The sequence below is a fragment of the Leucoraja erinacea genome, chromosome 10 (assembly GCF_028641065.1).
Source record: "Leucoraja erinacea ecotype New England chromosome 10, Leri_hhj_1, whole genome shotgun sequence".
Classification (NCBI taxonomy): Eukaryota; Metazoa; Chordata; class Chondrichthyes; order Rajiformes; family Rajidae; genus Leucoraja; species Leucoraja erinaceus.
The window spans coordinates 39,338,782-39,366,109 of NC_073386.1; the positions used below are offsets into that span (position 1 = coordinate 39,338,782).

Below are 27,328 nucleotides of genomic sequence, written 5' to 3' on the forward strand. Positions count from 1 at the left end.
TGGGGCATTTATAATGTTAATAGAAAAGAATGTGATAAGTTAGGTATTGTAAACATTTTTCCTCTGGAGTGGTAACCAGAATAAGGAAAAATAATTCAGAAAAGTTTTTTTTTGATCTGTCAAATAGTGGCAGAATAGAATTGAGGTGCACATCAACTGTAATTCAATGGTGGAGCAGGTTTGAAGGACAAAGTAGCTTGTTCTAGTTCTTGTTCCTGTGTCAAAGGTGAGGAATAATGCACCATGCAGTTACACCAAATTTAATTAGTGTAATAAAGAAAAAGATTATCCAATGTCAGTTTGCCGATTTTTTTATCTTGAAGAGGATCCTGACCGAATGCAGTTCTTTTGTTGTCTATTTGACCTTTATTCATATTAATTATCCTTGCTTCTCCACTCAACTTGGCCCAACGCATATATCTAATTGCTCCATATATCCTTTCCAAAGCATTAATTAGTGGTTTGGATGAATCATGACTAAATAATTTCTCTACACCAGAATTATTTAAAATTGTTCATTGGCACATTTATCAATGTACATTAAACAATTAGCTGTTTGCATTTGATTGGCCCTTTTATGTGGTAATGAAAGGGTTCATGCTTGCTACTCTCAAGGTTTTGGAATTAAATATGGAACCTATCTCTAACTTTTATTCACCATCTCCATTGTAATTAAATATGGAACCTATCTCTAACTTGGGATTCCACCACGAGCCACATCTTCCCATCTTCACCCCTTCCGCTTTCCGCAGAGGCCATTCCCTCTGCAACTCCATGGATAACTCGTCCCTTCCCACCCTCCCCCGTTACTTTCCCCTGCAACTGCAGGAGATGCACTAAGATCAAGAGCATGCAATGCTCAGTTGACCTCAATAGGCATACAATTCTACTAGAGCCATGAGATCACTGAAGCAAGTCGTAACACCTGTCCCTATACCTCCTCCCTCTACTATGTCCAGGGACCCTGGCAGTCCTTTCAGGTTAGGCCGAGGTTCACTTGCACCTTCTCCAACCTCATCTACTGTATCCGTTGTTCAAGATGTGAGTGAAATCCAGGTTAGCCGGGAAGTGGTGTTAGGTAAATTGAATGGATTAAAGGCCAATAAATCCCCAGGGCCAGATAGGCTGCATCCCAGAGTACTTAAGGAAGGAGCCCCAGAAATAGTGGATGCATTAGTGGTAATTTTTCAAAACTCTTTAGATTCTGGTGTAGTTCCTGAGGATTGGAGGGCAGCTAATGTAACCCCACTTTTTAAAAAGGCAGGGAGAGAGAAAACGGGGAATTACAGACCAGTTAGTCTAACATCGGTAGTCGGGAAACTGCTAGAATCAGTTATTAAAGATGGGATAGCAGCACATTTGGAAAGTGGTGAAATCATTGGACAAAGTCAGCATGGATTTTTGAAAGGTAAATCATGTCTGACGAATCTTATAGAATTTTTTTGACAATGTAACTAGTAGAGTGGATAAGGGAGCACCAGTGGATGTGTTATATCTGGACTTTCAGAAGGCTTTGGACAAGGTCCCACACAAGAAATTAGTATACAAACTTAAAGCACACGGTATTGGGGGTTCAGTATTGATGTCGATAGAGAACTGGCTGGCAGACAGGAAGCAAAGCGTAGGAGTAAATGGGTCCTTTTCACAATGGCAGGCAGTGACTAGTGGGGTACCGCAAGGCTCAGTGCTAGGACCCCAGCTATTTACAATATATATTAATGATTTGGACGAGGGAGTTGAATGCAACATCTCCAAGTTTGCGGATGACACGAAGCTGGGGGGCAGTGTTAGCTGTGAGGAGGATGCTAGGAGGCTGCAAGGTGACTTGGATAGGCTGGGTGAGTGGGCAAATGCATGGCCGATGCAGTATAATGTGGATAAATGTGTGGTTATCCACTTTGGTGGCAAAAACAGGAAAGTAGACTATTATCTGAATGGTGGCCGATTAGGAAAGGGGGAGATGCAACGAGACCTGGGTGTCATGGCACACCAGTCATTGAAAGTAGGCATGCAGGTGCAGCAGGCAGTGAAGAAAGCAAATGGTATGTTAGCATTCATAGCAAAAGGATTTGAGTATAGGAGCAGGGAGGTTCTACTGCAGTTGTACGGGGTCTTGGTGAGACCACACCTGGAGTATTGCGTACAGTTTTGGTCTCCTAATCTGCGGAAAGATTCTTGCCATAGAGGGAGTACAGAGAAGGTTCACCAGACTGATTCCTGGGATGTCAGGACTTTCATATGAAGAAAGACAGGATAGATTCGACTTGTACTAGCTAGAATTTAGAAGATTGAGGGGGGATCTTATAGAAACTTACAAAATTCTTAAGCGGTTGGACAGGCTAGAAGCAGGAAGATTGTTCCCAATGTTGGGGAAGTCCAGAACAAGGGGTCACAGTTTAAGGATAAGGGGGAAATCTTTTAGGACCGAGATGAGGAAAACATTTTTCACACACAGAGTGGTGAATCTCTGGAATTCTCTGCCACAGAAGGTAGTTGAGGCCAGTTCATTGGCTATATTTAAGAGGGAGTTAGATGTGGCCCTTGTGGCTAAAGGGATCGGGGGTGTGGAGAGAAGGCAGGTACAGGATACTGAGTTGGATGATCAGCCATGATCATATTGAATGGCGGTGCAGGCTCGAAGGGCCGAATGGCCTACTCCTGCACCTATTTTCTATGTTTCTATGCACCTATTTTCTATGTTTCTATGTGGATGCTTGTACATCGGCGAGACCAAACGTAAACTGGACAATCATTTCACTGAATACCTTTGCTCAGTCTGCCTGGACCTACTTGATTTACCAGTTGCCAAACACTTTAATTCCCCTTCCCATTCCCACAGTGAACTTTCTGTCCTAGGCCTCCATTGTCAGTGAGGCTAATCGCAAATTGGAGGAAAGGCATATCATATTTAGCTTTTTGCAGCTTACAACCCAGTGGTATGAATTTTGATTTCTCTAACTTCAAGTAACCCCTGCACTCCCTCTCTCTTCATCCCTCCCCGCCTAAGTTGCGCCAGGTTCCCGTTCTCACCTTGCAAACATATCTTTCATTCATTTGTTCTGTATCTCTCTACATCACTATCCATATCTCTCGTTACCCTTTCCCTTGACTAGTCTGAAGAAGGATCTTGACCCGAAATGTCACTCATTCCTTCTCTCCAGAGATGCTCCCTGTCCTGCTCAATTACTCCAGCATTTTGTGTCTATCTGCATTTCCTTCATACTCTTTTAATTTACTGAAGAGCTTCTTCCTGCAACGTGAGCTCCAAAGTTGGTTTCCTGCCTTTTGTATCTGCATGGAACATTGGCATTACTGGCTTTGTCAACATTTATTGCATATTCTGAATTGCCTTCAAGAAGATAACTTGTGAACTGTTCCAAATCCATTGGTAATTGTTAGGTAGAGATTTTGGCTAGTGAACAGTATACAGGTCAAATGGGCTCCATTCTTCTGAATAGTGTGGAGTGTTATTGAAGCACTCATCCAAGCGAGTGAAAAACATTTCAACATACTCTTGACCTGATCTTTGTGGCTTTGGGTATCAGGGGTTGTGTCATACATGAAATAGCTTTATTTAGCCACTGTATTTATGTAGCTGGTCCTGATAAGTTTCTGATCAATGTTAAGTGGGGATGAATTGGGAATGGTAATTCTCCTGAATATCAACATGCTTTTGTTAGAGATGGATCTTCCATGGCACTTGTGTAACATATTTACCACTTATCCCATGCCTGATTGTAGTTCAAGTATTACAACGTAGAACAGTACAACCCAGGAACAGGCCCTCCGGCCCACAATGTCTTTGCCGAGTATGATGCCAAGACCAAATCTTATCTGTTTGCACTTAATTCATATCCCAACGTTCCTCACATACCTATATGCCTATCTAACAGTCCCATAAATTACACCATTGTGTCTGCTTCAATCACCCACAGTGCGATCCAGACACTCACCACCATAAAAATTTGCACCGTACATCTCCTTTAAATTTTGTCCCGCTCACCTTAAAATTATGCTCTCTAGTGTTTTATTTGTGCATCCTGTGGGGAAAAAGGTTCTGACTATCTTATCTATGCCTCTCATTATTTTATATACTTCTATCAGGCCACCCTGCAACTTCTGGCCTTCCAGGGGAAATAATCAAAGTCATTGCAACCTCAAGCAAGTCACTGTTTTTGCAATGTATATTAATAATCTATAAATATTTTCTAGAAATTAGCAATCCACTGTTTACTTTGAACAGTACAACCAGATTCATCGGGTTCAATATTCCTTCCCTCAAACATATTCAAGTTTACTACCCCACAATACTTTTCGATCAAAGCTAATGTACTCTAAAATGCAGAAGATTTTGCGGAGCTGCGACAGCCAGAGTACACTAAGGCTTGCAGCTCAGTACAGACCTCAGGCTAAGGTTTTTTCTCCAATCTCAAACTTACTCTTATCGCAGTTGTAACCTCTTAGTTCAATGCATTTAAAAATTTGTAGGAATTATTGCTGCTCATGTGTAATTTCCAATTCAATATTTTATGTGCTAACATACAGCATTATTTTAAGTACTCTATTTATATAATATACATTAAAAAAAAATTAATAATATACAAATTGATATTAACGAGGTAGTATATTGGAAAGTCAAGATTTTGGAGAATGTTTGGTTTGTCTTTAAATTAAGCTACTTTTTAATGGGGGGGGGGGTTGATCAGGATTAATATGATTCTATAACTGTTCATGTTGTTCTTCAGCTGTTGGAATTATTTTTGTAGATGCTTATTTTCTCTTCCCTGGGCAGCATTGAAACTGTCTATTGATTCAAGATAAATTGATTAAGCTTGTTTGTTATTAATCACAACATTAATTACAGCATAAAATTAGGTTATTTGTCCATACCAGCTCCAAATAGAGCAGTCCCATTTCCTTATTTCTCTGCTACTTTATTTATTCTTGTATGCTATTAACTGCCACGTTGATTATTTTTTTACGACACTGAGCTAAGGAGTGTATTGCAATAGCTAATATATTATCAAGCCATCTTTGGATTGTCGGAGGAGGCTGGAGCACCTACTGGAAGCTGATATCAAGAGAACAACAAACTCCACACGGGTAGCACCTGAGGTTAGGATTGAATCCGGATTCCTAGAGCTGTGAGGCAGCAGTTTTAAATGCTGCACCACGCTGACCTTATCTCTAGCTGGCCAATTGAATTGATGGACAAATCAAATCTATAGCCATCAGTCTATTATTCTTATCTACTATTTGTGCATTTATTGTGTTTAAAAATATTTCGATAAAAAATTAATGATCTATTTTTCTTTCAGGGCATCTATTATTGGCATGGACATGATTGCAAAATTCAGCTGAAGTTGATGTTGGAATGCAGTCACCATTTTGACGGCATTTGTAATATCTATCACCATCTTGGAACTAAGGACATCATGAAGCTAAAGCAGCGTGTTGTTTTACTAGCTGCCCTTCTAGTTATTTTTATTTTCACAAAAGTGTTCCTGATTGACAATTCAGACTCATCTGCAACTAATCGAGAGGATCAACATTCTTTCCAGCATATGATGGATACACTTAAAATCGAACTGAATCCAAATCTGGAGCACACTCTGCAGTCACCATGGGAAATTGCAGCACAATGGGTTGTTCCCAGGGAGGTGTATCCAGAAGAAACTCCAGAGCTTGGAGCCATTCTACATGCAATGGCCACCAAAAAGATCATCAAGGCTGACGTGGGCTACAAAGGAACCCAGCTGAAAGCTCTGCTTGTTCTTGATGGCGGACAGAAGGTTGTGTTCAAACCTAAAAGGTATTGATTTGTTCAAGAAAAAAAAAACTGAAATTAAACTAAAGCATAACACGTCCTCCTTGCTAATTACACTCTTAAGGGGTTGGACAGGCTAGATGCAAGAAGATTGTTCCCGATGTTGGGGAAGTTCCAGAACAAGGGGTCACAGTTTAAGGATAAGGGGGAAGTCTTTTAGGACTGAGATGACAAAAATAAATGTCACACAGAGAGTGGTGAATCTGTGGAATTCTCTGCCACAGAAAGTAGTTGAGGCCAGTTCATTGGCTATATTTAAGAGGGAGTTAGATGTGGCCCTTGTGGCTAGAGGGAGTATGGAGAGAAGGCAGGTACAGGATACTGAGTTGGACGATCAGCCATGATCATATTGAATGGCGGTGCAGGCTCGAAGGGCCGAATGGCCTACTCCTGCACCTATTTTCTATGTTTCTATGTAAACAATCATCAGCTTTCAAATTAAGTGATAGTCTCTGATCATTGTGAATAAATGCTTACATATTTAATCGTTTCTGGTCTGCAAAATATTTCATTGCACAAATCAACAACAGATTCAGAGCTGCCAATACAGAGATTTTCCATATTTTGTACGGAAATGCGATTAGAAGGCGGATGTAAGATTTTGTGTTGTTAAATACGGATTTTAAATATGGAGTTCAGTTTAGTCTGAAGAAGAGTATCAACCTGAAACGTCACCCATTCCTTCTCTCCAGAGTCGCTGCTTGTCCCGCTCCAGGTTCAAATAGAGCGCTGCCAGTTTAACGCGTGGGAATTTAAACGAAGCACTGTGGGTTCTAAATATAGCGCTACTGGCTGGAGTGCTATGTGCTTTGAACATAGCGCTATGGGCTTTACATATAGCGCTAAGGCCACAGCGCTATGGGTCACAGACTGTTCAGTAAAATTCTCGCATAACAATGAGTCTTTGGAATTCTCTTTCTCAGTGGAAGTTGAACCATTGATTATTTTTCAGGCAGTGATAGAATTCTGGATAAGCCTAGTGGTGGAAAGTTACCAGTGGGATTTCCGTTACATTGGGATTGGCCTTGATTTTACAGTACGGTGGGTGGGCTCAAGGAGGAGATAGAGAGGGAGGGGTGGAGAGATGGAGAAGGGAGGGAGGGAAAAAAGGGAGGTAGAAAAAAAAATGAAGTAGAGGGAGGGGGGGGGGAGGGAGGGAGAGAAAGGGTGGGAGAGAGAGAGAGGGAGAGGGAGAGAGAGAGACACACAATGGTTTCTACATCATCATCTGGTGCTACAAGCAGGATGCAGCTGGTCAAACGGCAGTATACAAAGAGATACCAATGAATGCACTGTCGGGTAAGGTGCGTAGAAGACATGTCAATTGGTAGCATAGTTATGCATTCTTGTACTCTTACACGGGTATGACCGCACATTTAAAAAAAACATTTTTTTCAGCAAAATGGCACCGTGTAAAAATACTGTGTAAAAATACTGATTTCCTCAGCAAAATACTGATTTTCAGGTACTAGAATACTGAAATCCTCTGACAAAACTTGGCAGCTCTGCAGATAAAGAATACAATTTATCATCCGAGCAATATGTAAAAAAATGTCTTTGTTCCAAAATTATAATGCAATAAATTATCGTCCATTAGTGTATACACTGTGCAGAGAAGCATTTGAGGTTTTATGTCTTGTAATGCCTACATATGCTGTCATCTATTTAATGATGTTTGCTCTATTTTTTCAAATATATACAGTCTAATCATAAGAGTTGTATATGTACTGTATGTCCTTTCATATACCCTGGAAAGGTGTGAATGCTAACAGTGACTGACTAGATATTTTGTGGGGGTAAACCCAGACTCACTAAATAAGATGAGGCAAACTTCCACTTCCAGAGGTTCTAATTTCCTTGAAAGTAACTTTTTCCTTGCAAGCTTTGTATAGTTTTATTTTTCAGTTTGAGGATACATAAATTCTAAAAGTTCATGGCAGCAAATCCTCTTATTGGTGTGTTACCGATGGTTTGGGCTTTGGATATGTATGCCTTGGATTTTTATTGCCTTTTATTACCCACATAATATTAATTGATTCAGAATTTGACCACAGATCAAGCGCCAAGAAAAATAAATGACAATGGCAGGCGCGGGTTATTGATAGGGGACGAACAGCCATGATCACAATGAATGGCGGTGCTCGCTCGAAGGGCCGAATGGCCCCCTCCTGCACCTATTTTCTATGTTTCTATGCAATGCTTGTTCAACTTATGTATTTGATTCAACTATTCAAGACAGTGTATGATAATCAGTATTTTACAGTACAACATGGTGGGATTAATATTACATTAAATAATGTATTTTAATCCAGTTCAGTTGTGATAATTCATAAAAATTTAGTTCACTTCAACAAAACTTGTTAATAGTTTAAAGTTAAAGTGTGTCATGCTTTAGTCAAAATTTGTTTCTTCTGTAAAGTGATAGGCTTCCAAGTAAAAATCATGTTTTTTTTTTAAAAACTACACCTTGAATAACGTGGGGAATTTTCTTGTATTAAGAGTTCCAATAATGTAGAAAACATAGAATCCTAAAATCATGAAAGGGTTAAAGCACAGAGGGATGCCATTCAACCATTTTTTTGTTGTTGCTGTATTTGAACCAGATCAATTGAACAGTTTAATCACCTTTCTCCTGCTCCATTGTGATGCTAATGTTTTTTCATCATACCTACCACTTTATCTTCAGACAGCACATTTCAGATTCTCTTCCCCTATACATTTTATCTACGACCTCTCGTTCTCATACCCCATCAACAGGATCAGCCTCCTTCTATCCACTCTATACAATCCTTCTTTGTTTTAAATTCTTCCATTAGATCTTCCTTCAAACTTCTACAAAGAAAGAAGTCCCAGTCCAACTATCCTTTTCTTATATCAAGTCTCTCATTCTAGGAGCCATTTTCTTAAATCTTTTCAGGAACCTCACAAATGCCTCCACATTCTGCCTATAATGAATGGTCAACAGTGGCAGTTGCTGAATTTAAAACATAGATTGTTGCATGTTAGTTTACCTAGATTGTCATTTTAAATTTTAAGCTGGTGTGACACTTTTTCGATTTTTTCACCTACTTCTGTCGTCTTAAAATGAAAATCATGTCTGCAGTTCAAACCATTGAAAAATGCAAAAGCTGTTCTTTTTAGTTCACTGAAATGAAAACTATGTCAATGGCTAAATTATAGCAAACTTTTTACTCGTAAATTTAATTTGTTCAAGATCAGAATTGCACACCAGCAGAAAACAGCATTAATCAGCATAATGAATATCAATGGCAACCAGCTGTATTTTTAGATGCTTAGCTGAGGTATTGTTTTGGATTTATCACTGCAAGACTTCAACTGAATAATAAATAATACTTTCATGGCCATATGCATGATCATGCATTTCCTTCAAGGATTATGAATTATGATGTGGAGCTTTCAAGGTTCCCCTTTTTCCTGACCCCCAAGATGTGTTGAAAATCTTAGATATGTCAGAATGTGTGTGAAGATATGTGAGAAAATGAGATAATCATCGAGTTAAAACAATCTTGCAACAGTTCTCAATAATAGCACTTTTTAAAATTATTATTGTACAAGGTTCCTGTACAAACATGTGGGATAATAAGAAAATTTATTGAATGATTATTTTGTATCTTCACAATTTAGGAAGAGATAATGATAATTCGGGGGAATATAAGAATGAACCAAAAACAGGAATTTGCTCATAAAGGTTTCACAAATTCCAGGTTCCTGATAGATTCTACTTAAATAAATTTCATGGCTTTAACTAAAATCTTTGGCCATTGCACTCCAAACTTAGGAATTGGCCCTTGAGGTTGGAAAATTGAAACTATACTTTTACACGAGACAAGAAATGGTAGATGTCTAACAATTGTTAAGAACGGTTATTTGAATTTGTAATTTTGGTGCTCCTCAACTTACGACGGGGTTATGTTCGGCCCTGAAGTTCACCTCTTCTGTATCCATCTGCACGTTTTCCTTCTCCCTCTCCCTCTCCCTTTTGGATTTGGAATCAGTCATACAGCGTGGAAACAGGCCCTTCGGCCCCACTTTGCTATGCCAACCAACCTGCCCCATCTGCACTTTTCCCACCTTCCTATGTTTGGTCCATATCCTTCTAAACCTATCCTATCTCTGTACCTGTCCAAATGTCTTTTAAATGTTGTGATAGTACCTGCCCCAACTATCTCCTGTGGCTGTTTGTTCCATACACCCACCCGCTTTTGTGAAAAAAGTTACCTCTCTGGTTCCTACTAAATCTCCCCTGCCCCTATCTACTCCACTCATGAGCTTCTACACCTTTAAGATCACCCCTTATCCTCCTGCGCTCCATGGAATAAAGTTCTAGACAGCTCAACCTCGAGTCCTAGCAGTAACCTTGCAAATCTTCTCTGCACTCTTTCCAGCTTAACAACATCTTTCCTATAAGAGGGTGACCAAAACAGAACACGATACTCCAAATATAGCCTCACCAACATTTGAAATGTGTTATTACACCAATGAGGAGATTCTCTAGATAATAGAACTGAATAGGATAATTGGTGTCTGGTTCACTGCAAACACAAAATACTGTGGGTGCCAGAAATCTGAAGTCTAAGCACAAAACATTAGATCACTTATGGTGAGTGAAACAAGGTAATCATTTCAAGTTCAAGAACTTTAAATGGAATTATTCAGTGATCAATAAAAAAAAGAAGATCCTAATAAGGGGGAGGAGAAAAAGTAAGTTCTAAAAAGGCAAAGCAGAAAAGTTTTAATGTTAATTAGGGAATGTTGATGCAAACTATCAAATACCTTGTGGAGTGGTGGTAAATGTATGATATCTGTCCAAAGGACTGGAACAAATTTGGAAATCTAGAATAAAACATCTATTGTCTGAAATTGTTTAATTGCTGGTTGAGTCTAACAAAATGTTGTATATATAGTTAGAACATTAGATGCTATTTGTCAAAGTTAGAATTGACTCTGAAACAGCTAAGGACAAGTCAAGTTTATTGTCGTATACATAAGCACAGTGAAGTACTGGTACAAATAAAATTCTTGTTTGTAGAAGCATTACAGGCATATCGTCTCAGACAAACTTAGAAACAAATTATACATAAATTACACACAAAAGTTCTGACAAAGACTGCAAAGGACAGAGGATGCAGAGGGCATATGGAATTGAAATTAAAAATTAAAATGACAGGCAACTGGATACTCAGGGTCATGTCTGCAAGTTGATTAGAAGTTTCCTGTGAAGTGATGTTAATGATTTGTGCCAGTAACTATTCACCAAAGTAATTACAAAAAAATGTTATTGATCTGCAACATTACCTCAGTTTCTGTCTTCCATATTGACTTATTGAATACTTACAGTTTTCACTTTCATTTCAAATACTTAACTTTTTGCTTAGGACATCTAACAAATTCCTTATGAATTTCCTGACATCATTTCTCACATGATGGTAAATTGGCAATTTTTTCCATCTGTGAATGCATGCTTTTTAGACAAGCTTGGTTATTTTATGATGAATCTGGACAAATTTAACATTTTATTCAAGATGTGCAAGAAGTGTAATATTTGCGTGGCAATATATGCAACTACTGTCTGAGTTGGATGATCAGCTATTGCACCTATTTATGTCTCTATGTTTAATGTGGTTTTTTTTTAAATTAAACAATTATCGTAAGCCTTTACGAATGAAGCACCAAAATTTATGTATAACCAATTTGTCATTGAGAGTTCTTATAAAAACTAAAATTGAAAACGAGTTTTAAAGGCTAAATTCAAGAAAACATCATAGTTCAATCAAATTGAATTATTTTTTACATAAAACATTGCAGAAATGAAAGAAAAACTAAGTCTTTCTTCATAATTACAAGAATCAAATGTGAGGTTTTGATAATGCATGGAATTTTAAACAAAAACTTATTTAACACAACTGTCAATCTCTCTTGCAACTTGCTCACTGAGTCTTTCAAAGTGTACGCATCTGTCTTGATAATAGCTATATGGGGAATAAGTATTATTCATTTGGAATAAGTATTATGCATTCAGGGTATTCAATTCAGTATTGAAAATTAGTTATTTATAATTGACAAATATTGGTGATAGTTGGCCACTCATGAGACACAAATGCATTTTCAACAAGATGTTCTGTTTGTATGATAAATGAGGTAATGACCATTGAAAGAATAATCTTAATGTTTTCTTAACAATCTTTCTAAAACAATTAATTGCTATTATTCATAATAACAAAGTTTGTATGTTCATTTTTTAATTTTAGGTACAGCAGAGCTTATGTGGTTGAAGGGGAACCATACGCTGGATATGATAGACACAATGCTGAAATATCTGCTTTTCATCTGGATCGGTACAGTACAAAAGCTTGCTTTTGGGACAAGGGATTGGATGAGAATGAAATTATGTGTTCGTATTCAGTTGATGTTTGTTTTAAAAAATGGTTAAATTAATTTTCTCAATTGTAGTCAGACTGGTAAACACATCTTTTACGTGTTTTCTTAGTCAAAGCTATTATCTATATGACAATGACAGATCATTGATGGCACAGAGGGAGGCCATTCAACTGTCACAATTAAGCTGGTTACCCAATCTAATCCTACTTTTCAGCACTTGGTCCAGAGCCCTGCAGGTGGAAAAATTACAACTGCATATGCAAGTATTTTTTAAATACGGTGAGGAATGTTGCCTTTTCGGCAGTGATGTCCAGATCTCTACCACCCTATAAGGTGAAAACAAATTGTATTTCCCAATCAATCCCCCCAATCAATGACTTTAAATATGTATCCATTGGTTTTTGACCCATCTGCTAAAGTAAATAGGCCAACCCTGTTAACTTAATCTTGACCCCCTCATAATTTTATACATTTGAACTAAAGCCCCTGTCCCACTTGGGCGACCTCCACAGCGACCTGAAGCGACTAAAAAAAACTCAAGGTCGTGGTGACCTACGACCTCCTACAACCTTCCTCGACTATGTGTACGACCTCCTACGACTATGTTGAAGACCTCCCTCGACTATGAAGAAAACCTTCGATCTCCTTCGACTATGTTGAAGACTGGCTTCGACCATGTACGTTTTACTCGAGGATGGTCTCTGGCAAATTGGTCCGTGTATGAGCACGACCCCCTTCCACCTCAGAGGATCACACCGAAAACCAACAACGACCAGTGACGAGTGTCTACAGCTCAAATGATCACCTGATAAAATGATGTCATGTCTTTTTTTTCTCACTTAAAAATGCCACCCAGTTTTTTTGTTTTTTTAAATCATTCTGAACCATGCAAGCAAGGAAGGAACTAGTATGGATGATGATAGTAAAAATACAACTACTGTTGTTTGCAGTAGCCCTTTTGCTTCAGCAGCCTTTTAAGAAAGGCAGAAGGGGAAGAGCAAGGATAAAGAGGAAGCCCAAGAAGAGGTCTCAATGGGTGAATGGAGATGATGTGATGGACTGTCCCAGCAAACCAGATGACTGGAAGAGAGTGGCGCTGGGCTTTGACAAAAGATGGAACTTTAAGCACACATGTGGGGCAGTGGATGGCAGCATGCCATTCTTGTCCCTGTCCCTGTACCCCTCATTTTCCTTTTCGTACAGGATGGCATTCTGCTGGAACCATTCCTCAAGGTCGGTCTCCTGCTGCCTGGTGAAGGTGTAGGGAATAACCTTCCTCCAGCCCTCCTTCACCATCAATGGGGCATCTGCCTCTGATGCTGTGTCAGACACAGGAGAAAGGGCTGCTTTGCTGCCTTCAAGTGAGGCAGTGAAGGATGGGGTGGTGGTGGGGACATGTACTACCACCCTGATCTCCTCCTCCAGGAGTCTCTCATGCAGGGCTACGTCCTCCTGCACTATCACCTCCTGTGGCAGCACCTCCTGCCACTCCTCCTCCTGGGTGGGCAACACCTGCATGGCAGGTTTTTTTTAGGGTTGTGCCCTCCCCCTGCGCTGCTGCCTTTTTGGTGCCATCTCTAAAACACAAGTCTCCTCTCCAAAAAACTCTCCAGCTATGAATGAACATGCCTTGGAGTGAAAGAGGTGACGTTTTGTGTTTAAATTACCTTTTTTTTCTACTGACTTTTTTTCACCCCGGAGCTATTGCCTTCGACCACCTTCGACTAGCATCACGACCTATTACAACCGGCTTCGACTAGACCTACGACCAAAAAAATAGCGGAGACCACTATGACCACGTGTTTGCCCGCGACTATGGGTTGCGGGCAAACTCGTAAGAGGTCGTGGCGGAGGTCGCCTAAGTGGGACAGGGGCTTAAGTCTCCCCTCAGCCTTCCGCTACCAAAAACACTATCTTATTCTATCAGATCAACCCTCATAATCTGATATTTTCTCATTAAAAATAATCCAGACCTGGCAATATCTTGTGAATCACCCCTGCACACTCCAGTACGATCAATGACCAGAATTGTGCACCATATTCAACTGATTTATCAAGTGTCATAAACAGTTGTAGCATAACCTTTCTACTCCTATAATCTGTGCTTCAGCTAATAAAGAACATCCTTGGTGTCTTTTTAACTACCACACGTAACTCTCCTGCCAGCCTGTAAGGCTCCGATCCTCCAGACCCATTATTATCTTTCCATTTATTGTGCCATTTATTGCATTGTCACATCTTCCAAAAAGCAGTATCTCACATTTCCCTGGATTAAATTCCATTTAGCCTCTCTTGTCCAACTACACAAGCCATCTTCAGACAGATATCTAGCTGCAAAAATAGGTTAGAGACTGGGTATCCTGCAATTACTCTCTTGCCCACTAATTCTTCAAAACCTTTCTGCCATGAGTCAAGACTGTGATAGAATGGTCTCCACTTGCCTGAATGATTTTATTTGAAATTAGAACTGCAAGGATGACAGCAAGTGAAATAAATAGATTGTGGCTTTAATCTAATTATTTCAATATTCTTACACAATCAAGAACTTCAGCATTGCTGTCATTTGATAGTGGACATCAACTATTTTTCAGCCAAATATGCATAACCAATTTGTTTCATTTATTTCCTCTCCATGATGGGATATATGTCCTTCCTCCTATTGATTGAATTTCAGAACCGTGGACTCCAGTTCGGAGGAGGTATAAGAATGGCAAAGTAAGGGAACCTTGGATGACCAAAGAGGTTGTAAATTTGGTCTAAAAGGAAAAAGGAAATGCATGCAATGTTTAAGAGAATGGAATCGATTAGAGCCTTTGAGGAATATAAGGAATGGAGGAAAGAACTCAGCAGGCGATTAGAAGGGCCAGGAGGGTTAAAGAAAATTCCAAATCGTTTTATACCACTATTAAAAACAAGGGGCTAACCAGGGAGAAGGTAGGGATCACTTGATGATCAAGAAGGGGGGGGGAAGGGAAGGGGGAGGGGGAGGGGAGGGGGGGAGAGTAGAGGAGAGGAGAGACGGGCGGCAGCAGCCGCCATTATGGTGGCTGGCCAGCAGGAGGCAAAAACATTAGTGAGTGGGGGGGGGAAGGGTTTTATTAAAAATGTGTACATAAAAACGATGACATTTAGTGAGGAGTGGATTTGCTAATGTAAAAGTAAAATGGCTAGCGAAATGGAAAAAATCTCTGGGTTTTTGCGTGTGGTTTTGGCAGACCAATGAATCAAAGGCCAAAAATCTAATCTGACATGCACCCACAAACAAACACACACATACAGAGTTTTAAAATTCCTTAAATTAAAGTGAACAATTTATTTAAACTATTTGATGTCCAAACAGATATGGATTGGAAATGTATTTGGAGGTGGATTATGTGAATTGCCATAAAGGTGTTTCCTAAACTGGCAGTAGAGATAGTTAATTAGCAAAAAAATTAGGTCAAATTGGGTTTGGAATTGCTTGAAGGATGGGAGTCAGGAGAGGGATAACGCATTTCCTATCTGATGAGACGAGCCGTATTCCCCAGGGCTTCAGCTTTTTGTACTATGTGCAAATTAATCAGACATTTAAAATTTGTAGAGACGAACTGCAGATGCTGGTTTATCAAGAAAAGACACAGTGCTGGAATAACTCAGCAGGTCGGGTAGCAACTCTGGAGAACATGAATAGGTGAAGATTGGGGCTGGAACCGTATCTCAGACTGATTGTGATGGAGGGAGGGAGGAGAAAGCTGGAATAGAGGGTCAGAACAAAGCCTGATATGTGATCAGCAGATACAGGTGAGAGGGGATTTTGATAGGCAGTTGGTAAAACAAAGGCCAGAGATGAAAAGGCAAAAGCTGTGAGATAAAGATAAAAGAGTTGAGGAGCCAGAGGAAGGGATAAGTGAAAGGAGGGGGAGGGGAAACATAGATGCACAGGTGGGGCACAGGGAAGAGAAGTGGGAGGAAGAAAGGAAGGAGAGAAGTGAGGAGGAGGTGTGGTTGTTGGTTAAATGCATTAAATCGGAGAATTCAATGTTCATACCATTAGGGTAGTAAGCTACCCAAGCGAAATATGAGGTGCTGTTCCTCCAGTTTGTGCATGACCTCACTCTGCCAATGGAGGAGCCCCAGGGACAGAAAGGTCAGTATGGGAATGGGAAGTGGATTTTAAATAGTTAACAGCCGGGAGATCCAGTAGGCTTTGGTGGACGAAGTGCAAGTGTTCGGTGAAGCGGCTGCCGAATCTACAATTGGTCTCGCCAAAGTAAAGGAGGCCACATGCAGTATAATGAAGTTAGAGAAGGTGCAAATGAACTTCTGTTTCACCTGGAAGGGTAGCTGGATGGATGTGAGGGAGGAACCATAGGGACAGGTGTTAAATATCCTTACGGTGTAGATGAAATTAAATGGGATGAGCGTGATTTGGGTGGGTGAATAAAACAGTTGCGGAGGGAATGGTCTCTGCAGGGCAGGAAGGGGTATGAATAGGAAGATATGACTGGTGGTGGGATCACATTGAATGTGGCGGGAACGTCGAAGGATGACGTGTTTGATGCAAAGGCTGGTGGGGTGAAAGGTGAGGACCATGGGAATTGGATCTCCCGGTTGTTAACCATTTTAACTCCACTTTCCATTTCCACACTTACCTTTCTGTCCTGGGCCTCTTCCATTGCCAGAGTGAGGCCACACACAAACTGGAGAAACAATGCCCCCCCCCCCTTACCTGCATCTACTTTTTATTAGTCAGGCTTTGTCCTGCTCCTCCTTTCTTCCAACTTTCCACCCTCCACCCCACCCCCACCACAATCAGTCTGAAGAAGGGTCCCAACCCGTCACCTATCTGGATCTATGTCACCTTTCCATGTTCTCCAGAGATGTTGCTTGACCCGCTGAGTTACTCCAGCATTTTGTGTTTAGATTAAAATGCTGTACTGTGAGCACCAAACATCTATGGTTGGAGGAGATTACAAAGAGAATGAGACAGTCTAATTGTGGTTACATTACGTGGTTAATTAGACAGGAGAATTAGACAGACTGAGTGGGAAACATTGTAGCAGGTGTTCAGTCTTGGGCAATATGAAGTCATGTATTTGGGATACAGGGAAGACAGCTGGGTTATTTTCTTATTATTGAGAAAGTATGAGTTGTTACAGAGCAAAGACATCATGGTGTACAGGTAAACAAATCTAAAAAAAAACGTGAATGTTGACCTTGAGCAATGGAAAAGTGTTAACTTTTCGAATAACTTTGATGATCTATCCAGAATTCTACAATAAGGAATATACAGCCACTTCTCATTTCATTCAGGGGTTTTGTTCTTGAAAACCAGGGCGTATCTCAAGAACATGTAAATTAAATAGTTTTACCATAAGAATGCATGTAAATGGTGGGTTGGGACAATGTCATATAACTGTCTACATCACACAAAAAAAAATTCATTTATGATTGCATTATTCTCTTACTTATTAATTTAAAAGAAACGATAAAGAAATCTGAAATAAAGACTGTTTATTTAAAATCTATTTTTGGGAATGTAAATGCTAATGCTTGACTATCATCACTGTTGTACTGTACATTACCTTTGCAGGTATCGCAAGTCACTTTGAGGTCACGTGTAAATTTGAGAGCATTATTTTAAAAATACGAACGCGTAAAGCAGGCTTTGGTATTGATTAAACAAGAGCGTTATTCCAAAAACGCATAAATCAAACTCACGTAAAATGTGAGGTGACTGCACATGAAACTTGCACATTTTGAAAATCACAAAACAAATCCCCACAGTTCTATCAGATTTAGGTTAATATAAAGCACATCCTACATCAGGAATTATAAATGTATTTTTTGATCGATTATGTTATTCTGCCAGATAGATTTAGCTAGCTCTTAAAAATAGCTAAGTGCAGAAAATGCACAATTCCAACACAAATTGACCTCGATTGATGTCACTCTCACCGAGCCTTGAGTTGAAGTGACTGACAAATCTGCTTACTTGACCTGTTAAAGTTAGTCAAAAATGCTGGAGAAACTCAGCGGGTGAGGCAGCATCTATGGAGAAAAGGAATAGGCGATGTTTTAGGTCGAGACCCTTCTTCAGACTGGATGTGACCTGTTGAACATTTTTTGTTTACTGTTTCCTCCTTTTAACCATGATAGCAATTTAATAATTAATTCAGCTATTTTGAAGGTTCAGCTTTAAATTAAAAAGCAAGTTTTATGGTCGGGATAACCATTCGGTTTTATTTTTCCCCCCACAGGATTTTAGGATTACGGCGTGCTCCAGTAGTTGTCGGGAGATATGTAAATCTAAATACAGAAATAAAACCTGTTGCATCTGAGCAGCTTCTAAGCACCTTCCTCACAATAGGTAGGAACTACTTTTTAATTCAAGGTGATTTTTTAAATATATTTTACCTCTGTAACGCACAATTTGGGCTGAAATGGTCAGGGAATTGCCGAAGGATAGATATCTTCTTCACAAATTTAGTTTTGAATTTGGCAAGACTATTAGGCTGTGAATGTGTGTGGGTCTATTTTGAGATCAAGAAATATCATTACCTCCCTCAAAGAAAAATATCAAGCAGAGCAATTGCAGGAATAAGCTTGGATTATTTTTGCCTCAAATCATAGGATTTCATTTTTTGCAATTTCTCTCGTTTCCTCTTCCTCCTTTTCTCTTCTGCTCACTGAATTAATTTGTCCTCTTTCCAGCTGGGTGTGACCTTGTTCACCAGGCTTCATTCTTATATATCCAGCAATGGTTTTTCTTCTCCCTCCTGAATCATTCCCCCTTGAATCTCGTGTGTTTAACACAGTAGATCACTGATGTGAATATCTTGAATCCAAAACATACAAAATCCAAACTTCATGAAGCTAGTGACTCTTCAAGAAATATTTGTGAATGGTAATAATTTCAATAAATTAATAAAGTTTTTAATGGGTCATAAGCTGCATTATTGTAAATCTGAAATAAAAAAAAATGTTAAAAACACTCAGTATCTGTGTGTGTTTCTGTTTAACATTTTTAATATTTTTATATTCATGACATTTAACTTTTAAACATACAAATAACATTTAATTTGTTTGTTACCACTCACTGTGATTGAATTTATCCATAAATCTAAAAATTGCCTGAAGAAGGGACTCGACCCGAAACGTCACCTATTCCTTCGCTCCATAGATGCTGCCTCACCCGCTGTTTCTCCAGCATTTTTTTTTCTACCTGCCATATTCCAATTAATTCAGTTTGAATTTCTATCTGTATTGGGAAGACAGAAGCCACCATACCTTCTCTCAATGTATTTAACTTCATTCTACGTAACTGATCCCTTTTCCTGTACATTTGACATTGAACCAGTATGTCATTATTACTTCATTCTTGATTATTCCGATGCATTTCTGATTGACTTCCTATGTTCCCTCTTTGTAAAACGGATAATTCAAAGCATTCTAACTAGAAACGTCCTGTGCTAATTGACTTTGATAACTTCTGATTAAGCAATTTTCAAATTCTGTCTCTTGTTACTAAAATTGTCCTAATTCTTTGATCACCTTCAGTCTTATCGCTTCCAAAAGTCTCCATCCTCAATTTTAGTCATTCTGCTGTACATGCCATTCATTTGACTACCAAGATCCTAAATTTTGGAAGCACCTTCCTCAATCTTGCTGTCTTTCTGCCTCTTACATTCTATTAGGTAGCCCTTAAAAACTAATTGTTTGAAGAGCTGGTTTTCGTCAAATATTTCTTCATTTAGCTTCATTATTTAATAATCTTCTCTGACATTTTTTGTAAAATGAGCAATGCACTAAAGGCTCTAAATGAAAGTTCTTCATGTGTACTGCTAAGTCAGTCAATTGTCGACCTTAATTTTAAATGTAACAATTGAGGTGTATAATAAAATTCAGCGATAAATTAATGATGAATGAAAGATTATTGAAAGGACTTCAGGGGACTTAAAGAACCAGAGGACATGAGATTAAGGTGAAGGTGGAAAGATTTAATAGGAACCCGAGGGGCAACATTTTTTACACAAAGGCTGGTGGGTATATGGATCGAGATGCCAGAGGAGGTAGTTGAGGCAGGTATTATCACAATGTTTAAAAAATGTTTGGACAGGTACATGGATAGGCTGGATTTAGAAGCATATGGGCCAAATACAGGTAGGTGGGATTAGTGCGGTCGACGTGGGCAAGTTGGGCCGAATGGCCTGTTTCCACGCTGTATTACCTATTATTAATTAAATGTATGTGTGCTCCTCTGTCTAACAATCTTGTATTGTTCTTAGAAAAAGCAGCATTGTGTTTTTGTTTTAATTAATTTCTAATATTTGTTAGATTTACTATTGTTGTTAGTTTGATGGTAGTGAAGCGACTGTCACCAATCCATCAGCTCCTTTTCTTTCTGTGGCAGTCATCTTATCAGACTTGGCCTCATATTGTTAGTTTGATGGTAGTGAAGCGACTGTCACCAATCCATCAGCTCCTTTTCTTTCTGTGGCAGTCATCTTAGGCTGATCAGGGTTAAGAAAATTGTTAACCCTTCAAACTGTACATAATTAGTTTAGTTTATTGTCATGTATACCGAGGTATGGTGAAAAACCTTTGTTGCATGCTAACCAGTCAGCAGAAAGATTGTACATGATATACATGAACTACCCAGTGTACAGATACGTGATGAAAGGAATAGTGTTTAGTAAAAAAATAACGTCCAGGAAAGTCCCATTAAACATAATCCAAGGGTCTCCAATGAGGTAGATAGTAGCTCAGGACCTCTCCCTAGTTGTTGATTTAGTTGCCTGATAACAGCTGGGAAGAAACTACCCCTGAATATGGAGGTGTGCATTTTCACACCTGCAAATCTTGCCTGATGGGAGAAGAGAAAAGAGGGAGTGACTGAGTGACTCGTCCTTGATTATGCTGGTGACCTAGCATGAAATGTAAATGGAGACAATGCAAGGGAGGTTGGTTAGTATCATCGTCTGGGCTGCTCCCACAATTCTCTGTAATTTCTTGCGATCTTGGATGGAGCTGTTCCCAAATCATGCTGTGATGCACGTCGATAAAATATTTTCTACGGGGCATCTGCAGACGTTAGTGAGAGTTGTTGCGGACTTGCTGAAGTTCCTTAGCCATTTAAGGAAGTAGAGGCATTGAGGTGCTTTCTTGGCCATAGCTTCAATACGGGTGGTCCAGGACAAGTTGCTGGTGTTATTTACTCCTAGGAATTTAAAGTTTTTTACTCCTAGGAACTTAAACTTTAATTGACTTCCAGTTTATTTTCTTATCCATATGACACTGGCTTCATTTGAAAGCATACTGAGATGGTTTCTCTACTATTTATGAAAAATAATTAGCCAACGATTTACAACTATGTTGGCCAAGGTTAACAATGGGCACAATCTGTACAGGACAGGATCTTTAAGCCTAGAATTGCTTGACTTGGATGTCCAATTAAGGGAGCTCAATTAAAACCTGATGTTTCATTTAGCTCATAGACACAAAATGCTGTAGTAGCTCAGCGGGTCAGGCAGCATCTATGGAGAAAATGGATTGGTGTAGTTTTGGGTAGGGACCCTTCTGTCAGACGGCCCAAGCTGTCCAACATGCCCCTTTCTCATTTAATTTAGCTCCTTTGGTTAGATTCACAACTGCTGGATGTAGTTACATAGCTTAGGACTGTGTGACAACTATAGGAAACTGAAGAACAGCATGAAGCTACTTAATGTATTTTCTAAGCTTTCTTTTAATATAATCTTTCATATAATGCCTGCATTACTTCAGTGTTAAGCAATGGCATATATGTTACAATTCAATATTGCAATTGTGCCATTGTAATGTGTTCACAGTTCTTGTGTTCAACCTATGTGTGGCTCCTTGCAGCTTCACAAGTCTGTGGAAATGTGTTGCAGTTCTCCCAGTTTTGGCTGCCAATTTTTCTATCACATCTAGCCCGTCCTTGGATGTATCCATAGCTTTGATAAGTAGATGCTAGAAGAAGCAGCACACATCAATATCAGAGATTTTTCTTAATTTTGTGGCAGTTATCACATATTCTGGCACGTGTTTTTTTATTATAGCAAAGATTGCACGATTTCCCCTCATTGTTTATCAGAGAGCATAGTCTCAGGATAAGGAATCAACTACTTAGAAAGTGGATGAAGATAAATTTATTCAAGCAGATCATTGTAAACAATTGGAATGTTTTACTCAAGTTGGATGTACATTCTCTGTCGTTGATTAGAGTCAAGGCTGAGGTTGTGGGCACAATGGGTATCAGAGTATGCTGAGATCAAGCATGAACCAGGATTTCACTGAATGTCAAGCACGATCAAGGGTGTTTTGGGTAACTCACCTTGGATTTCTGATATTCTTTTGTCCATTTCAATAATACAATATATCTCCATTGCTTTGGGTTACTTTAAATTAAAATTGCACTTTTTTAAGTATTTCTCTAAATTATTTATTTTGCTGCTAAAGGGAACAGTAGTTGCTTCTATGGAAAATGCTACTACTGCAGAGAATCAGAACCAGCCTGTGCAGATGGACATGTAATGGAAGGATCTGTCACACTATGGCTACCTGATATCTGGCCTTTGCAAAAACATAGACACCCATGGGGCAGGACCTACCGAGAGGGGAAACTAGCCAGGTAGGCCTTGTTAATTACTACTTCTGTTCATACGTACTGGTCTTGTTAATACATATTGTCTTTATTTCTCATAATCGAATAATACGATATGATACGATAGAACTTTATTTATCCCAGGAGTGAAATTGATCTGCCAACCGTCATAAAAACACAAAATACATGAAACATGAAATTAAAGTGACGAATGGAAAGGATTGGGGATGTGCAAGGAGGGAGGAGGGGGTCAGCCTCAGTATATCCCACGACAAGGAGGAGGAGTTGTACAGTTTGATAGCCACAGGGAGAAAGGATCTTCTGTTGCGTTCTGTCCTGCATCTTGGTGGAACCAGTCTGTTGCTGAAGGTACTCCTCAGGTTGACCAGTGTGTCATGGAGGGGGTGAGCTGTATTGTCAAGGATGCTCCGCAGTTTGAGGAGCATCCTCCCCTCCAAAAGACCACCTCCCAAGAATCCAACACCATCGCCAGGACAGAGCCAGCCTTCCTGATGAGTTTGTTGATCTTATTGGCGTCTCCAGCTTTCGCCCTTCAGCCCCAGCACACAGCAGCGAAGAAGATGGCACTGGCTACCACCGATTGGTAGAACATCTGCAGCATCTTACTGCAGATGTTCAATGAGCGGAGCCATCTCAAAAAGTACAGGTGACTCTGTCCCTTTTTGTACAGGACTTCAGTGTTTCTGGACCAGTTCAGTTTACTGTCCAGGTACACTCCAAGATATTTGTACACCCTGGTAAACTGCACATCCACCATTGATGGAGACAGAGGTGTTCCTCTCCTCCTAAAGTTGACCACTACTTTGTCTTGTCGGTGTTGAGCTGCAGGTGATTCAGCCCATACCACTCAACAAAGTCGTTGACTACACCTCTGCATTCAGGTTCCCTCCCATCGCTGATGCAACTAGTGTTCCACACCTCAAAATTTTTTTCCTTAAATAGAATCCCATATTTCCTGGAATTTTATGTTATTTCCTGAAATTTTCAAAAATGCTTCCTGCGTGCTATTTGGGGTTATTTTTTTTCGCGTGCACACGTTAACAACACAAAGAAGAACAAGACAAAACAGATTTATCGGTCTGCTTCTGTTACTCACTTGTACAGTGTTCTGCAAAGCAACTTTCGTTGCCTGCAAAACCTTTTGTTGTCTTTGTTTTTTCAACCTGCTCTCAGCTTTGCATATACTTGGTCTTCACTTTTGCAGCAAGCTTGAGAGCAATGCGAGTACTTACATGAAGGATTATTGAAGGAATTAGCAATAAATTCAGATTGGAGAGAAAATTTGGATTAAATCAATTGCTGACATTCTCATGATGCTTGATTATTCAGAGCTAATTTCTTAAATTCAATTTCTTTATCTTGCCTCTCCGTACCTACCTAGAACGCCTACAGTATCTGCTCCATTCCTCACCACTACAAAAAGCCTAATTTATAGTCTTAGACCTGAATTTGTTTTTCTTCTAATTAGTTTTCATACGACGTTTAATTTTATTTTGTCCAGATGCTGTCATAACCTTGTTTCCCCTACGGTCTCTGTCCACTCAATTGATTTTTCCTGACCATTGTGTTAGACACCAATAAGTGATTTTGTCTCCTCAGGCCTGTCATGCCTTATCCATATCTGGTGTCATCATCGGAATTCCTCTGATAACCCGTCTTTAAACATCTTCCTACATCCTTGCCAATTAACACCCTGTATTCAATCTTCCTGTTCTGATCTGTCTTGTTTCTAATCCACACCCGTCTTTGCTGGAACAGGAGTTGAACCTCTTTAATCATGTTTCCACTTCTGATACATCACCAATGCAATATTCAGTGCAGATCAGACTGCACTGATCACAGTACAGTCCTAATTAAAATCACAAATGGTCTCTATGACTATGGTGCAGTATGCCAGCTCATCCATCGATGCACGATTGCAGTCTTTCACAATGCTGACTCTAACTCCAATATCTCCAATCACCCGGTTCCCATCTCAACCTTCCAGACGTAGCCAGCATATTTCTTGCAATGTTTTCTTATCTAGTTCTTGCAGTATGTCTTCTGCAGATGCCAAGCATCTGACCATGACCCTTGATGATGTCACCTGAAAGCATGTCAAGATCTACATATCCAAGTCTACTTCACCTCAATATCTACTGCCTCTACTTTTTCAGACAATTTGTTTGATATATTACATGAATCAGAACTTTCTCCTTTTAAACATTTTGAAGACCTGAGCCATTGCATTGCATCTCTATCCAAACCTCCATGTCTAATCCTGTTTTCCTACTTGGTGTCTCGTGTAAATTCTTCATTTCTGAAACCACACCAGTTAGAAAGCCGACACAAAATGCTGGAGTAACTCAGCGGGTCAGCTAGCATCTCGAGAGAATTAATGGGTGACGTTTCGGGTCGAGACCCTTCTTCAGACTAATGTCAGGGGAGGGGGCGGGACAAAGATAGAATGTAGTTGGAGACAGTAAGACTAGTGGGAGAACTGGGGAGGGGATGGAGAGAGAAATCAAAGGCTATCTGAAGTTAGAGAAGTCAATGTTCATATCGCTGAGGTGTAAACTACCCAAGCGAAATATGAGGTGCTGTTCCTCTAATTTGCGCTGGGCCTCACTCTGACAATGGAGGAGGTCCAGGACAGAAAGGTCAGATTGGGAATGGGAGGAGGAGTTAAAGTGCTGAGCCACCGGGAGATCAGGTAAGTAAAGATGGACTGAGTGGAAATGTTCAGCGAAATAATCGCCGAGCCTGCGCTTGGTCTCGCCGATGTAGAGAAGTTGACATCTGGAACAGCAGATACAGTAGATGAGGTTGGAGGAGGTGCTAGTGAACCTCTGCCTCACTTGGAAAGACTGTTTGGGCCCTTGGATGGAGTCGAGGGGAGAGGTAATGGGACAAGTGTTGCATCTCCTGCGGTTGCAGGGGAAAGTACCTGAGGAGGGGGTGGTTTGGGTGGGAAGTTGACCAGGGGGTTTCGGAGGGAACGATCTTTGCGGAAAGCAGAAAGGGATGGAGATGGGAAGATGTGGGAGGATTATATGCTGTATGAAACGGCTGATGGGGTGGGAGATGAGGACAAGGGGGGCTCTGTCCTTGTTGCGAATGGAAGAGGGGGAGCAAGAACGGAGCTGCGGGATATCCAGCAGAAGTTGCCTGACCCGCTGAGTTACTACAGCATTTTGTGTCTACCTTTGTTTTAAACCAGCATCTGCAGTTACATGTGGGAGGGGGTGGGGGGTTTGGAGAGGGAGGGGGGGTGGGGGGAGGGGGGGAGGGGGGAGGGGAGAGGGAGGGGAGCGGCGGGGCAGCAGCAGCATGTTGCTCGGGCGGTGGCTCGCGGGGGGGGGGGGGCAGCTTGCAGCGCAGACGCAGCACGCAGAGCGCAGAGCCATTGTGAAGTTATCGGCCAAAGCCGCTCGGTTTTATTTTCAAAGACATTTCAGATATGTGAACATCTTTATTAATAACTCAAAAATTAAAGCACAAAATTTCAGGTAAGTCGATTTTTGACTCCAGGGGGTGAATCTACCGCAATATGTAAAAAAAATTCCCGTTAGCGCGTCGTTTCTTTGAGTAGATGTGATCACACACACACACAAAACAACATAAATGCGCGCGCACACACACACACACACACCACACACACACACACACACACACACACACACACACACACACACACACACACACACACACACACACACACACACACACACACACACACACACACAGCTCAGAGTGTTATAGTTATAAAGGATAAGACCTATAAATGTGCACACCTTTGGAATGTGGGAGGAAACGAGCATCTGGATTAAACCATTGCGGTAACAGGGAGAACGTGCAAACTGTGTAGAAAGAGCAATAGTAGTTAGGATCGAAAATGGGTCTCTGGTGTTGTAAGGCAACAACTCTACCGTTGCGCCACTGTGCGCCCTGAGTGGGATGTTAAGTCATCCCATCACACTCCTGTTAATTAGTGTGATATTTTATGGCAATTAAATTGCTATAAAACATGATGTTTTAGATGTGTTTGTGGAATAACTCTGGAGTGATATTGCAGCACCAGTTAAATGCTTGTTTAAAAAAGAGCTCTGAGCTCTCATTCAACTTGTACAATAAATTCAAAATAATTTATGAATGTTGCTCAACTTAATTTCTCCATCCATCGAGTGAACTTAATGCACTCACAATATCCATTTTACTACCTGTTTTTACTAGATATCTAGACATCACCAAGACTCCCTGTTACACAGAAATATGTTACATAGAAATAAAGGCATAGACTGTTTTCCAAATGGGGAGAGAATTCAATAGTTGTAGGTGCAAAGGGACTTGGGAGTGCTGGTGCAAGATTTCCAAAAGGTTCATTTGTAAGTTGAATCCGTAGTAAGCATAGCAAATGCAATGTTAGTATTCATTTCGAGAGGACTAGAATATAAAAACAGGGATGTAATGCTGAAACCTTATAAGGCACTGGTCAGACT

At 40.1% G+C, this 27,328-nt stretch overlaps 1 protein-coding gene across 1 annotated transcript in view; it reads left to right on the top strand.

Annotated features, from left to right (window-relative positions):
* Positions 1-27,328, top strand: part of fam20b (FAM20B glycosaminoglycan xylosylkinase) — a 69,950-nt gene that overhangs the window by 25,710 nt on the left and 16,912 nt on the right. Inside the window, exons 2-5 of the mRNA XM_055641988.1 lie at positions 5,319-5,812; positions 12,097-12,183; positions 18,466-18,575; positions 22,685-22,856. Of these exons, the coding sequence (XP_055497963.1) occupies positions 5,367-5,812; positions 12,097-12,183; positions 18,466-18,575; positions 22,685-22,856 (815 nt within the window). The 5' untranslated portion in view covers positions 5,319-5,366. The remainder of the gene's footprint in view (positions 1-5,318; positions 5,813-12,096; positions 12,184-18,465; positions 18,576-22,684; positions 22,857-27,328) is intronic.